Source organism: Culex quinquefasciatus, chromosome 1 (assembly GCF_015732765.1).
Source record: "Culex quinquefasciatus strain JHB chromosome 1, VPISU_Cqui_1.0_pri_paternal, whole genome shotgun sequence".
Classification (NCBI taxonomy): Eukaryota; Metazoa; Arthropoda; class Insecta; order Diptera; family Culicidae; genus Culex; species Culex quinquefasciatus.
This window is the reverse complement of record NC_051861.1, coordinates 132,738,978-132,751,347: the sequence shown is the minus strand read 5'-3', so window position 1 is coordinate 132,751,347 and position 12,370 is coordinate 132,738,978. Positions and strand designations below refer to the sequence as shown.

The 12,370-nt window shown below is 33.1% G+C and overlaps 1 protein-coding gene across 3 annotated transcripts in view; it reads right to left on the bottom strand.

Moving 5' to 3' along the window:
* Nucleotides 1-960: 960 nt before the first annotated feature.
* Nucleotides 961-12,370, bottom strand: part of LOC6054358 (carbonic anhydrase-related protein 10) — a 46,531-nt gene continuing 35,121 nt past the window's right edge. For all 3 annotated transcript variants that reach the window (XM_038267009.1, XM_038267010.1, XM_038267011.1), the window contains exons 4-9: nucleotides 7,850-7,986; nucleotides 7,273-7,464; nucleotides 6,361-6,523; nucleotides 6,145-6,299; nucleotides 5,944-6,084; nucleotides 961-3,963 (exon numbers count right to left, since the gene is read on the bottom strand). In XM_038267009.1, coding sequence (XP_038122937.1) covers nucleotides 3,835-3,963; nucleotides 5,944-6,084; nucleotides 6,145-6,299; nucleotides 6,361-6,523; nucleotides 7,273-7,464; nucleotides 7,850-7,986 — 917 coding nt within the window. In that variant the 3' untranslated portion in view covers nucleotides 961-3,834. The remainder of the gene's footprint in view (nucleotides 3,964-5,943; nucleotides 6,085-6,144; nucleotides 6,300-6,360; nucleotides 6,524-7,272; nucleotides 7,465-7,849; nucleotides 7,987-12,370) is intronic.

The window sequence follows — 12,370 nt, the reverse complement described above, 5'->3', positions numbered from 1 at the left end:
GAAAATCATCACATATTGATCACATATACATGGCGAAATCCAGTCTGCAATCCGCTAAAATCACCGTCTCCAAGCGAAGCAAAATGATTACACTTTGAACAATATTTACAAACAAAAAGTTTATTGGCTAAACTCGCACTAAAAAGATTATCTCATTACAAGTGCAAATCCCAACCACAAACCGAAAAATCAAAAACAAAACAACTTTGATCTTCCCGCATCCTGTGACGAGGAAATCAGTACCGACGCCCACCACCACCACCACACAGCCCAGCCTGCTGTGATTGCGTGCCAAGTTTGTTAATTCAAATTGCGTGTTTATTTACCTTTTGTGCGCGTGGTTATGTTTTCTTCACCAAGTCTTATTATAGCCTCCCCACCACCATCACCAGGTTGTTGATGGTCCAAAGTATGAGTTCCGCAAACAGAAATTAAAGAATACCAATAAAAGCACCAACTTTGTGTGGCACGCAGTTATCCTCTCGGCTGAAGGGGAAAGTTTCCACCAGCACATCATCAAGCAACTCATTAAAAGCAACCGATCGAGGGAGGAGCGACGACTTTGGAAGAAATGAAATAAAGCCAATGGGGGATGAGAAAATTCATAAAAAAAGAAGCATATGCAGCATGCTCACGTAATTCCGGAGCAGAATTAAAACAAGATTAGAAGCGGTGTGGCTCTCGAATCGAAAACATCATCATCATCATCCAAGGATGCCTTGGATAACCTTAGGAACCCGTGCACGGCTAGGACAAACTTTTTCGATCAACTTTTTGCTGGTTTTGTGAAGTTTTTTTGTTGATCCAATTTTTCTTGTTTTATGTCTTCCTCTGCTCATAACACTAGATTCGAGCCCGGAAAATTGAGCAGCCCTTTGACGGTTTCTTCTACCTTGTTAATACGATGAAGATTTTTTTAAAGGTCGTTTGTCATCACTTGAATAAAGTCAAACAGTGAAATTGATTAATCACTTTTATTTATTTTATATATAATTGTTTTTGTTTTCTTGTTTGGGCTGCAGTTTTCGTGTTTTGTTTTTATGGTTAAATAAATTCATTACGGTATAGTAATAGCTTCAATTGGTAATATTACTTGCTTTTTTGCCATTACAATTATGCAATTCAGTTTTTTCTTCTTTTATTTTTGATTCGGTTAGGAGTGGAGGGTAGTAATAATTTCGACGAGTATTCTCGTCATTTTCCTAATGCATTTGTTATAAATTCCATGTTTCACCTTTCTTTCTTTTTGCTGTCAAATGTTCCATTAAGCGCATGTTTTGTTTTTTTGTTTCGTAACAATTATTCGACGTTAGTGTTGTTGTTAAGTATTTTTTTGGATGCTGAGTATCGCAACAGTAACTGCCGAAATAATTTGAGTTCGTTTTCCAGCTAGGTAGTGTTTCACTAATTGATGCCCGTTTATTTGATGATTGACAGATGCTTTGCTCGATGACGTTCGCTCGACGCAGTCATACGCTCTCACTTCCAAACACACACACACACACTTTCATGACAGTCACGCAAAGAAGAACGCGCTCGTAACTCAAAGCCAACTTTGATCCCGAAAAACTGGACTGACACGCACAGTGTGCTTGTGCAAGGTAGATGGATTGTATGAGGTAAGGCAGATGCATAAAATATTACTCTTCTGGAGTTTTTTTTTTATTTTTTTTTTTTTAAAAAGATTCAATGAATAAAATTTCCAGTTTTTGCTTTCTGGGTGTTTTTGAAACCGCCTTGAGTCAGGGGTATTAAAAAACACCCAAATAGCAAAAACTGAAATTTGGTTTATTGGACCATTTTGAAAAAACTCCAGTTTTATAGAGAATTTCAGTAACATGAAAATGTGTTTTTTTTTTCGATCAAATTCCATCAGATTTTTTCTGTAGTGATACAAATCATATTTCAAGACATTTTTTATGGTTTTTTCTTAACATCAAATTAACAACTATACTGAAAACAATATCCGGTGAAATTTGTCCGAAAAGAAATAAAATTTTCACATTTCTGATTTTTGTTTTTGTGATTCCGCTTTTCGTGCTAACCTAGGTGGTGCAAGCTGTCAGTTATGGTCAAAGTTTGGTCAAAGTACCTAAAACAAAAAAAAAATGGAAGGCGTTATTTTATATCGCGTAAATATTTTTTGCACTTCCGATGTGAAATTTAAAAAATCACTTTTTCTGATATTCTTGCATGACAAAAAGACCTACTTTTAACTACTAAAAGTAAAAGAATCGAAAATTAATACTTTGAACTTTTCAGCACTTGTGTCGAAAAAGTTATGCTTTTCAATATTGTTTTGATTTTGATTTTATCGGTGAATTGACTAAACACATAGACAATTGACTTATAATTCCATTAAAAGGTTGTTTTTCGTAATTGCAAAAAAATTTGTATGGAACTAGCTGCCAAACTTGATTTTTTCAGCACAAGGTTGGATAAATATACGACTCGTGCTAAAAAAATTTTCTTTTTGCTACTTGTTGCATAAACTACTATTATATTTTGCATCCGAAATCACTGAAGAAAATTGATGTTATCTCGGGGTTTAAAACAGAAACATATCATACAAAAAATATACAAAACTTTTTGATGAATTAAATTGATTATCCACAACTGCCAAAGATTATAGGTATAAAATCATAAAATGTTCAAAATAAAAGAAAAACCTTTTGAAATTTTTTTTTCGGAAATCTAGCATACCTTGAGCTTAAAACCCATGAAACACTTGTGCAATTTTGACAGTTAAAACTGGTGTGAAACCGGTGACAGACCTCACACCACAGTCGTACCAAATATAGTTTTTGACAGCTGACAAATCCGCCTTACCTTATTCAATACAAACACCTTGGTGCTGCGTGCGCGAAAGGGTTGCCAGTTTTTGCGGGGGAAATTTTCTATAATTGTCACAGACGCCAGCAGTTTTTGTTCGTATGGTGAGATTGTTCATGTTCTCGTTTTTTTTTGTTTTCTGTTTAGGAAAAACTTTTTACAGAGTTTTGTTACGCTACTTTTATCAACCTAGCAAAGACAGGGGGATCAACAAATTCGATAAACGCTTGGGGGTTTAGAGGCATCACGTTATATAAAAATGGCTACTAGAGTTAAGGATTTTTTTTCTCTAAAGGGTAACTCAACTCGCTGTATTTTGTGTGTGATTAATACTGCTAAGGTGTTACTTTGTTTTCGTTAGAAGCACTTTATATCATTTTTTTTTTTCGGAATTGAGGCTGGCATTTATTTACACAGACACACAGTTTTGTCTCGTCAGGAGCCGTTTTCAAGCAACTATGAGGGTGGACTGGAATGTTGTTTTATATGTTTGTTGTTAGTGTTGTTCAAAAAACAATACATTCAATACCTAAAGCGCAGCACTTTGCCAAGATGATGCACGAGGCTGAGACAGAAATGGTTTATTTTTTTAAAGGTTGATGGAAACTCTAAATGACTTGAAATGTTTGAATTATTGTCCACCCCAAAGGGGGCTCCGTGAATAAATAACCCCACGTGTTTTAAAAACCTTTCTAGTCTTCCTAGTCCTGGCAATTCTTTGGCAATCATTTATTCGAGGAAACACCTTCTATTCCGCCATTAGTTAGTATAGAACTAATAACAATTTCCTTTTTTTTATACAATATTGTGTACTTTGCACTTTTTTTCTATTCTATACGTCCATCCGTTCGTGTGAGTTTTTCATAAAAATAGGAATTTAGTTCGGTTGGTTTTTTTTTCTACACAAGCCTAGTCGGGGGAATTGGCCGCCACGGCACTGCTGCTGCTGCCACTTCTACCCGCAGCGGCAGTGTTGCCAGTGGTGCCCCCGCGCCAGTTCCACTACGGTAGCGACTGGAACACGGTGTCAATGTCTGGAAGACCTCGCTCGCGGCCCCGGGCCGCTATTTCCGACGTCCAACGGTTCGCCTTGTAGTACATGTCCTTGGACATGGTCGGACAGTTTTGATTCTTCGTTTTTGGGAAAGTTTAGAGTTGTAGAGTCGAAATATTCATTTTGAAAAAGGGGTTGCAACTCATTAAAAAAAAAAAAACATATTTTGTTAAACAAAAGCTTGATATTTCAGAAAATGAAAATAATGTCAGTGAACGCTTGAGGTATGATAAATTTGGACTCTCTAAACACGCTTCAATCGATAAAATTAAAATTTGGTGAATATCGAGCGAAAAAAATAAATTGAAAATTTCTATTATAAATGCTACGGAATCAACTATCGTGGTGATTAATGCACTCGATCGTAATTTCTCGACTCACGACGAAATTTCTCAATCGCAACTTGTCGTAAAATTTCAATCGTAACTTTCAAAAATTTCAAAAATTTGAAATTTTTTAAAAATTTTAAAAATTTGAAATTTTCAAAAATTTTAAAAAATTTAAAAATTTGAAATTTCCAAAAATTTCAAAAATTTTAAATAAGTTTACAATTTACAAATTATTTTTTTAGGAATTAAATAAAACAAATCCTAAGAAAAAAAATTAACCTAAAATTATTCATTTTTTTGATTTTTAAAATTACTAAAATTTTGGAAAATATTGAAATTCTTTAAATTTTTGAAAATTTTGAAAATTTAGAAGTTAAAACTTTGATTTTTTTTTAATTTTCTGAATTTTTTGATTTTTTTAAATTGTTTGAAGTCAGGAAAAAATAATTTTGTTTTATTTAAATTTGGTTGGTTTTTACATAAAAAAAATTAAACATAGATTTTTTTTATATTCCGTTTAATTTCAAACATTTCACAAATTTCAAAAAATAAAAAAAAACTGCAAATTATTTTTTTAGGAATTAAATGAAAAATCAAAAAAAAAATTTAGCTTAAAAAATTTTCTTTTTAAATTTTCAAATTACTGAAATTTGAAACCTTTGAAAATTTTTAAAAAACTTAGAGCCTAAAGCTTTTAGAATTCGTCAACTTTTTGAAATTGTCCGAATTTTTGGAGTTTTTTAAATTGTTTGAAGTCAGAAAGAAAATAATTTAGTTTAATTACTCAATGGTAAGTCGTAACTTGTCGATGGTAGATTTTAAAAATTTTCAAAACTTAAAAAAAAAATTAAAAAAAACTATAAATTTTTTTCAGGAATAAAATAAAAAAGAAACCTCAAAAAAAATAACTTGAAAAACAAATTATTTGAATTTACTAGAAAAATTAAATTACTAAGAAAATTTGAACTATTAAAAAATTTGATTTTGTTTTTTTAATTTTGAAATTAAAACTTTTATAATTTCTAAATCTTTTAAAATTTTCTGAATTTTTGAAATTTATGTAGTTTTTTAAATTGTTTGAAGTCAGAAAAAAATAAATTTAGTTTAATTTCTCGATTGTGAATTGTACTTTGTCGATGGTAGATTTCAAAAATTTCATAAATTAAAAAAAATAATGAAAAAACACAAATTATTTTTTTAAGGAATTAAATAAAAAATACCCCAAAATTTTTTTTTTCATATTTGGATTTTACTAAAACTTTTAAAATTACAAAAAAATTTAAAACTTTAAAATTATTTTTAAATTTAGAAGTTAAAATTTTTAAATTTCTTAATTTTTTTTCAATTTTCTGTTTTTTTTTTTAATTTTTGAGGTTTTTTAAAATTGTTTGAAGTCAGAAAAAATAATTTTAGTTTGATTTCTCGATGGTAAGTCGTAATTTTTCGATGGTAGATCGAGATTAGTCGATGATGAGTCGTAATCTTACTATTGAGAAATCTCGATCGAATGCAATAATCACCACGTATAACTTTATTTTTTCGCTGGAAATTCACTAAAATTCAATTCTGTCGATGCATATTTTTCGCTATCTGGTAATCGAAAGCATTCGGCCTACTTGTTAAGAAGATTGCCGTAAAAAGCATATTGTTAGGGCATCTCCACCGCACGAGTCCAACTGGGAGGCTAAACAATTAGAAACGCTCGGCGAAAATGCCCAAAGCACTTACCTTGCTGGCCCCCGTGTGGGCAAAGTCGATGTTGGTCCGTACCGTCCGGTGGTGCAACGCCTGCAGTGGCCTCGCATTGTTGCCGAGGGGCGCCTTCGGGGTCTGTTCCGACCCTTGCATCAGCTTGCGCAGCGCGTACAGCTGGGAAAGGGGTTGTTGACGTTAGTTGATGTTAATTTTTGTAAGTTTTTTTTGTCTCACCTCTTGCTTCGTGATGTAGATGGGTTTGTTCAGGATGATCCATACCGTGCTCTCCCAGCATCCGGGATGAGTGGTGGACCCCTCGTACGTCATGTACTGCTCGGTGTTGGGCAGCAGCGATCGCAGCGAGATGTGGCGGATCGGGGTGGAAGAACCTGTCAGGGGGGGAAATTTCGTGAGTGTGAGTAGATCCTCGTAGACGGTAAAATTACAGACCTTTGTAGAGCACCTTGTTGAAGGTGCTGGTGATTATCCGCAGCTCCGGGTTGGGCGTATCGCCGATCTGCACCATCAGCGAGATCCCGACGATTCCCTGGGCCTTGTGCTGCGCCTCGGACATGTTGTGATACAGCTCCTTATTGAAGCCGTATAATTGAATCTGCCCGGAGGTAGTGGAGAGAAAACGTTGTCGTCATCACGATAAAAAGTTTCCGATAAGACCACGTGGTTGGCCAGTTGGCGTCCAACGAAGGAACGGTTAATAAAAGGTAATAATCGTTTGGTTTTACAGTGTACATTAAAAAAGTAGCGTCAGGTTGGGCCAATCCCGAAGGAACATACGCCACTTCCGGCAGACCGGAGGATTACCCGACGGAAGTCAGGTCCTGGAAAAAAAGTGAAAGCACGTACTTTGGGTCTCGCTGAGCTCTTACAAAACACTAAATTACACGTTATTAACATTCCGTCTTCTTCGCCGACGTCGCCTGCTTCGTCGTTACCCGAAGCCATTATTTCTGATTACCATCACGTTGTCTTAACTAGTTTTCTTTGGAATTTTTTGCTCCGTTCAACCAGGACTTTTTATTTTTTAGCCCTCCAGAGGGGGGGGAGGGGCAATGGGTAGGAAACTAGCTTTTTTCCCTTCTCTTAATAGCAACATCATGTTGCATTAGTACAAAGCCCCAAAAGTTGGGAGGTACGGCGAAAACAGAACATGCAAAATATACCGGAAACGTGCGAACGTGATACTTATTTACATAACAAGCTTAAAACCTGACTTGTAACACCTTGCTGATGGTTATGCACTTCTCCCCGCGCTCAAAAGTAGTTTAAGGATTAAGTTCAAGTTGCTGGCCAACCTACGTGATTTTTTAGCAGAATAAACACACACAATTTTTGAAGAATTACCTCCCCCGGGAAACTGTACCCGTGCACGTGATGCTCCGAGCCCTGGTTGTTGTCCGTGCCGTAGTGGAAGTAAATCTCCTCAAACTGGTACCGGTAGGCCAGCGGACCGCTGGAGATGTTCACGTGCTGTTTGGTGTCCTTTTCGACACGAAACACCAACGATTGGCCGGTATTGTGCAGCGTGCCGGAGATCTGGAACGAAATTGAATGGATTTTGAAATATGCTGCGAAATTCAATTCCTCCCCGCTCTTCACCCGGTATAACCCTTATTTTTATTGCCTCGATTTTATTGCTGCGAAAACCAACCGCCCAAAAGTACCTCTTTATAGATTTTCAACGCTTGAGCCGGCGAAATCCCGAACCCAAACCCCAATCTGGCAGCACTGCTGCGAAACTCCAAAAAGACCCGGAAAGCCGCACCATAATCAAATTCATGGTGACGAAGTGCTCAAGAAGGTCTTTAGCTGCTCACCTCTAACGAACGAAGAGGGGAGGAAAACTTTTCGCGCGAAAATTGTCTTCGTCGTCGCCTTCTGCGATCCATAAATCCATCCACCTTAAAGTCGCACCACCTACCTTGTGCTTGTCGATGTGCAGCGACCGCAGGTACGGGTCGAACAGCAGCTTGTCCGGCTCGACGTTGATCGGCGACTGGCGGCGCCCTTTGTTGCACATGTTCCACTGCGGGTTGATCAGACCCCAGAAGGCGGGACCTGGAGGAGAGATACACAAAATTTTTTTTTGTTAAATAATAAAAACATAAAAATCCGATGCATCCAAGTGACCACTTGAAGTCATTAGCAGCCAGGGCTTGCTGTAACCATTGTTGGTTGTTATTTGGCGAATATTTTTGTGCAATGTCAGGTGAGATGAAAAAAAAATCTGGTGCTATTATTTGCAGACACTTTGCTTGTTCGATAACACTCACGTGGTCGAGTGGTCGAAACAATAACCACTATGAGTAATAAATGCGAATTTCACCCCACTGACAGAAACTTCCGGATGACGGAGGCTGTCTGTTTTGGTCAACCTGTCAGTCAGACGAACAATCGGTTCGGTGTTAATTAAAATCTCCGACATGACAACTGATTGAAAACGATGATTGGAATGGTGATACAACAAATTCACCTCAATACAATAAACAAAAATAAGATTTTGTGAATAACATCAATAATTAAAAAAATCAATATTCTAATTTTTCACTGCTTAGGAAAAATTGAAAGATAGACCACATTTCATGGCCAAAATTGGCCAAAATTTTCCCATTTCTAGCCATATTTAGCAAATAAAATAAAAACAAATTGGGTTATGGACACTTGGAATATTTTCGAACAAATTGTAGATTTCCTTAGGGGGGTATATCAATAATTTAAAAAAAATCAACTTTCAAATTTTTCACTTTTTAAAAAAGTTTTGGAATAAAGACCACATTTCAAGGCCAAAATAATGTCCTTGACAAAATTGGTAAAAAAAATCCCATTTCTGGCCATATTTAGCAAAAAATAATAATAATAACAAATTGGGCTATGGACCCTTTGAAAATTCATAAACAAATTGTTGATTTCCTTAGGGGGGTACATCAATAATTAAAAAAATCAACTTTCAAATTTTTCACTTTTTAAAAAAGTATTGGAATAAAGACCACATTGCATGGCCAAAATAATGTCCTTGACAAAATTTATAAAATATTTCCCATTTCTGGCCATATTTAGCAAAAAAAAAAAAATAACAAATTGGCCCTTTGAAAATTCTTTAACAAATTGTTGATTTCCTTAGGGGGGTATATCAATAATTTAAAAAAATCAACTTTCAAATTTTTCACTTTTTAAAAAAGTATTGGAATAAAGACCACATTGCATGGCCAAAATAATGTCCTTGACAAAATTGATAAAAAATTCCTATTTCTGGCCATATTTAGCAAAAAAAAATAATAATAACAAATTGGGCTATGGACCCTTTGAAAATTCTTAAACAAATTGTTGATTTCCTTAGGGGGGTATATCAATAATTAAAAAAATCAACTTTCAAATTTTTCACTTTTTAAAAAAGTTTTGGAATAAAGACCACATTTCATGGTCAAAATAATGTCCTTGACAAAATTGGTAAAAAAAATCCCATTCTGGCCATATTTAGCAAATAAAAATAATAATAACAAATTGGGCTATGGACCATTTGAAAATTCTTAAACAAATTGTTGATTTCCTTAGGGGGGTACATCAATAATTAAAAAAAACAACTTTCAAATTTTTCACTTTTTAAAAAAGTATTGGAATAAAGACCACATTGCATGGCCAAAATAATGTCCTTGAAAAAATTTATAAAATATTTCCCATTTCTGGCCATATTTAGCAAAAAAAAAAAAATAACAAATTGGCCCTTTGAAAATTCTTAAACAAATTGTTGATTTCCTTAGGGGGGTATATCAATAATTTAAAAAAATCAACTTTCAAATTTTTCACTTTTCAAAAAAGTATTGGACCACATTTCATGGCCAAAATAATGGCCTTGACAAAATTGGTAAAAAATTTCCCATTTCTAGCCATATTTAGCAAAAAAATAATAATAATAACAAATTGGGCTATGGACCCTTTGAAAATTCTTAAACAAATTGTTGATTTCCTTAGGGGGGTACATCAATAATTAAAAAAATCAACTTCCAAATTTTTCACTTTTTAAAAAAGTATTGGAATAAAGACCACATTGCATGGCCAAAATAATGTCCTTGACAAAATTTATAAAATATTTCCCATTTCTGGCCATATTTAGCAAAAAAAAGAATAACAAATTGGCCCTTTGAAAATTCTTAAACAAATTGTTGATTTCCTTAGGGGGGTATATCAATAATTTAAAAAAATCAACTTTCAAATTTTTCACTTTCTAAAAAAGTATTGGAATAAAGACCACATTGCATGGCCAAAATAATGTCCTTGACAAAATTGGTAAAAAAATCCCATTTCTGGCCATATTTAGCAAAAAAAAATAATAATAACAAATTGGGCTATGGACCCTTTGAAAATTCTTAAACAAATTGTTGATTTCCTTAGGGGGATACATCAATAATTAAAAAAAATCAACTTTCAAATTTTTCACTTTTTAAAAAAGTTTTGGAATAAAGACCACATTTTATGGCCAAAATAATGTCCTTGACAAAATTGGTAAAAAATTTCCCATTTCTGGCCATATTTAGCAAAAAAAAATAATAATAATAACAAATTGGGCTATGGAACCTTTGAAAATTCTTAAACAAATTGTTTATTTCCTTAGGGGGGTATATCAATAATTTAAAAAAATCAGCTTTCAAATTTTTCACTTTTTAAAAAAGTATTGGAATAAAGACCACATTTCATGGCCAAAATAATGTCCTTGACAAAATTGGTAAAAAATTTCCCGTTTCTGGCCATATTTAGCAAAAAATAAAAATAAAATAATAATAACAAATTGGGCTATCGACCCTTTGAAAATTCTTAAACAAATTGTTGATTTCCTTAGGGGGGTATATCAATAATTAAAAAAATCAACTTTCAAATTTTTCACTTTTTAAAAAAGTTTTGGAATAAAGACCACATTTCATGGCCAAAATAATGTCCTTGACAAAATTAGTAAAAAATTTCCCATTTCTGGCCATATTTAGCAAAAAAAAAATAATAACAATAACAAATTGGGCTATGGACCCTTTGAAAATTCTTAAACAAATTGTTGATTTCCTTAGGGGGGTATATCAATAATTAAAAAAAAATCAGCTTTCAAATTTTTCACTTTTTAAAAAAGTATTGGAATAAAGACCACATTTCATGGCCAAAATAATGTCCTTGACAAAATTGGTAAAAATTTCCCATTTCTGGCCATATTTAGCAAAAAAAAAAAAATAATAACAATAACAAATTGGGCTATGGACCCTTTGAAAATTCTTAAACAAATTGTTGATTTCCTTAGGGGGGTATATCAATAATTAAAAAAATCTACTTTCAAATTTTTCACTTTTTAAAAAAGTTTTGGAATAAAGACCACATTTCATGGCCAAAATAATGTCCTTGACAAAATTGGAAAAAAAAATCCCATTTCTGGCCATATTTAGCAAAAAAAAAAAAAATAATGGACCCTTTGAAAATTCTTAAACAAATTGTTGATTTCCTTAGGGGGGTATATCAATAATTAAAAAAAATCAACTTTAAAATTTTTCACTTTTTAAAAAAGTATTGGAATAAAGACCACATTTTATGGCCAAAATAATGTCCTTGACAAAATTAGTAAAAAATTTCCCATTTCTGGCCATATTTAGCAAAAAAAAAAATAATAACAATAACAAATTGGGCTATGGACCCTTTGAAAATTCTTAAACAAATTGTTGATTTCCTTAGGGGGGTATATCAATAATTAAAAAAATCAACTTTCAAATTTTTCACTTTTTAAAAAAGTTTTGGAATAAAGACCACATTTCATGGCCAAAATAATGTCCTTGACAAAATTGGAAAAAAAATCCCATATCTGGCCATATTAGCAAAAAAAAAAATAATAATAACCAATTGGGCTATGGACCCTTTGAAAATTCTTAAACAAATTGTTGATTTCCTTAGGGGGGTATATCAATAATTAAAAAAAATCAACTTGAAAATTTTTCACTTTTTAAAAAAGTATTGGAATAAAGACCACATTTTATGGCCAAAATAATGTCCTTGACAAAATTGATCACAATTTTCCCATTTTTGGCCATATTCAGCTAAAAAAAAATAACAAATTGGGTTATGGACATTATTGTAGTTATGTAATTACCAATATTTTGTAAAACATCAATTAATTAATAAAAGTTTTTGTTTTTCTAAAATTATGTATCTTTTCCGATCTGAGGACCCAAAATTAAAAATTTGAGCAAAGTCTATAGTGCTCTATTTGATTCAAAATACAGGAATAAAGGTTGAACAATTTTTTTAAATAAATTTCACAACCAATTGTACAACTTTTTCATTTTTTATATATTTTAACCACAAAATTTAAAAATAAAATTTGCAATTCCCAAAACTATTCAGAAAATTTAAATTTTTAGCTTCTTCTCAACCAGTGTTTGAGATTTTTGAGTTTTGTTTTGTTGCGTATTTCGAG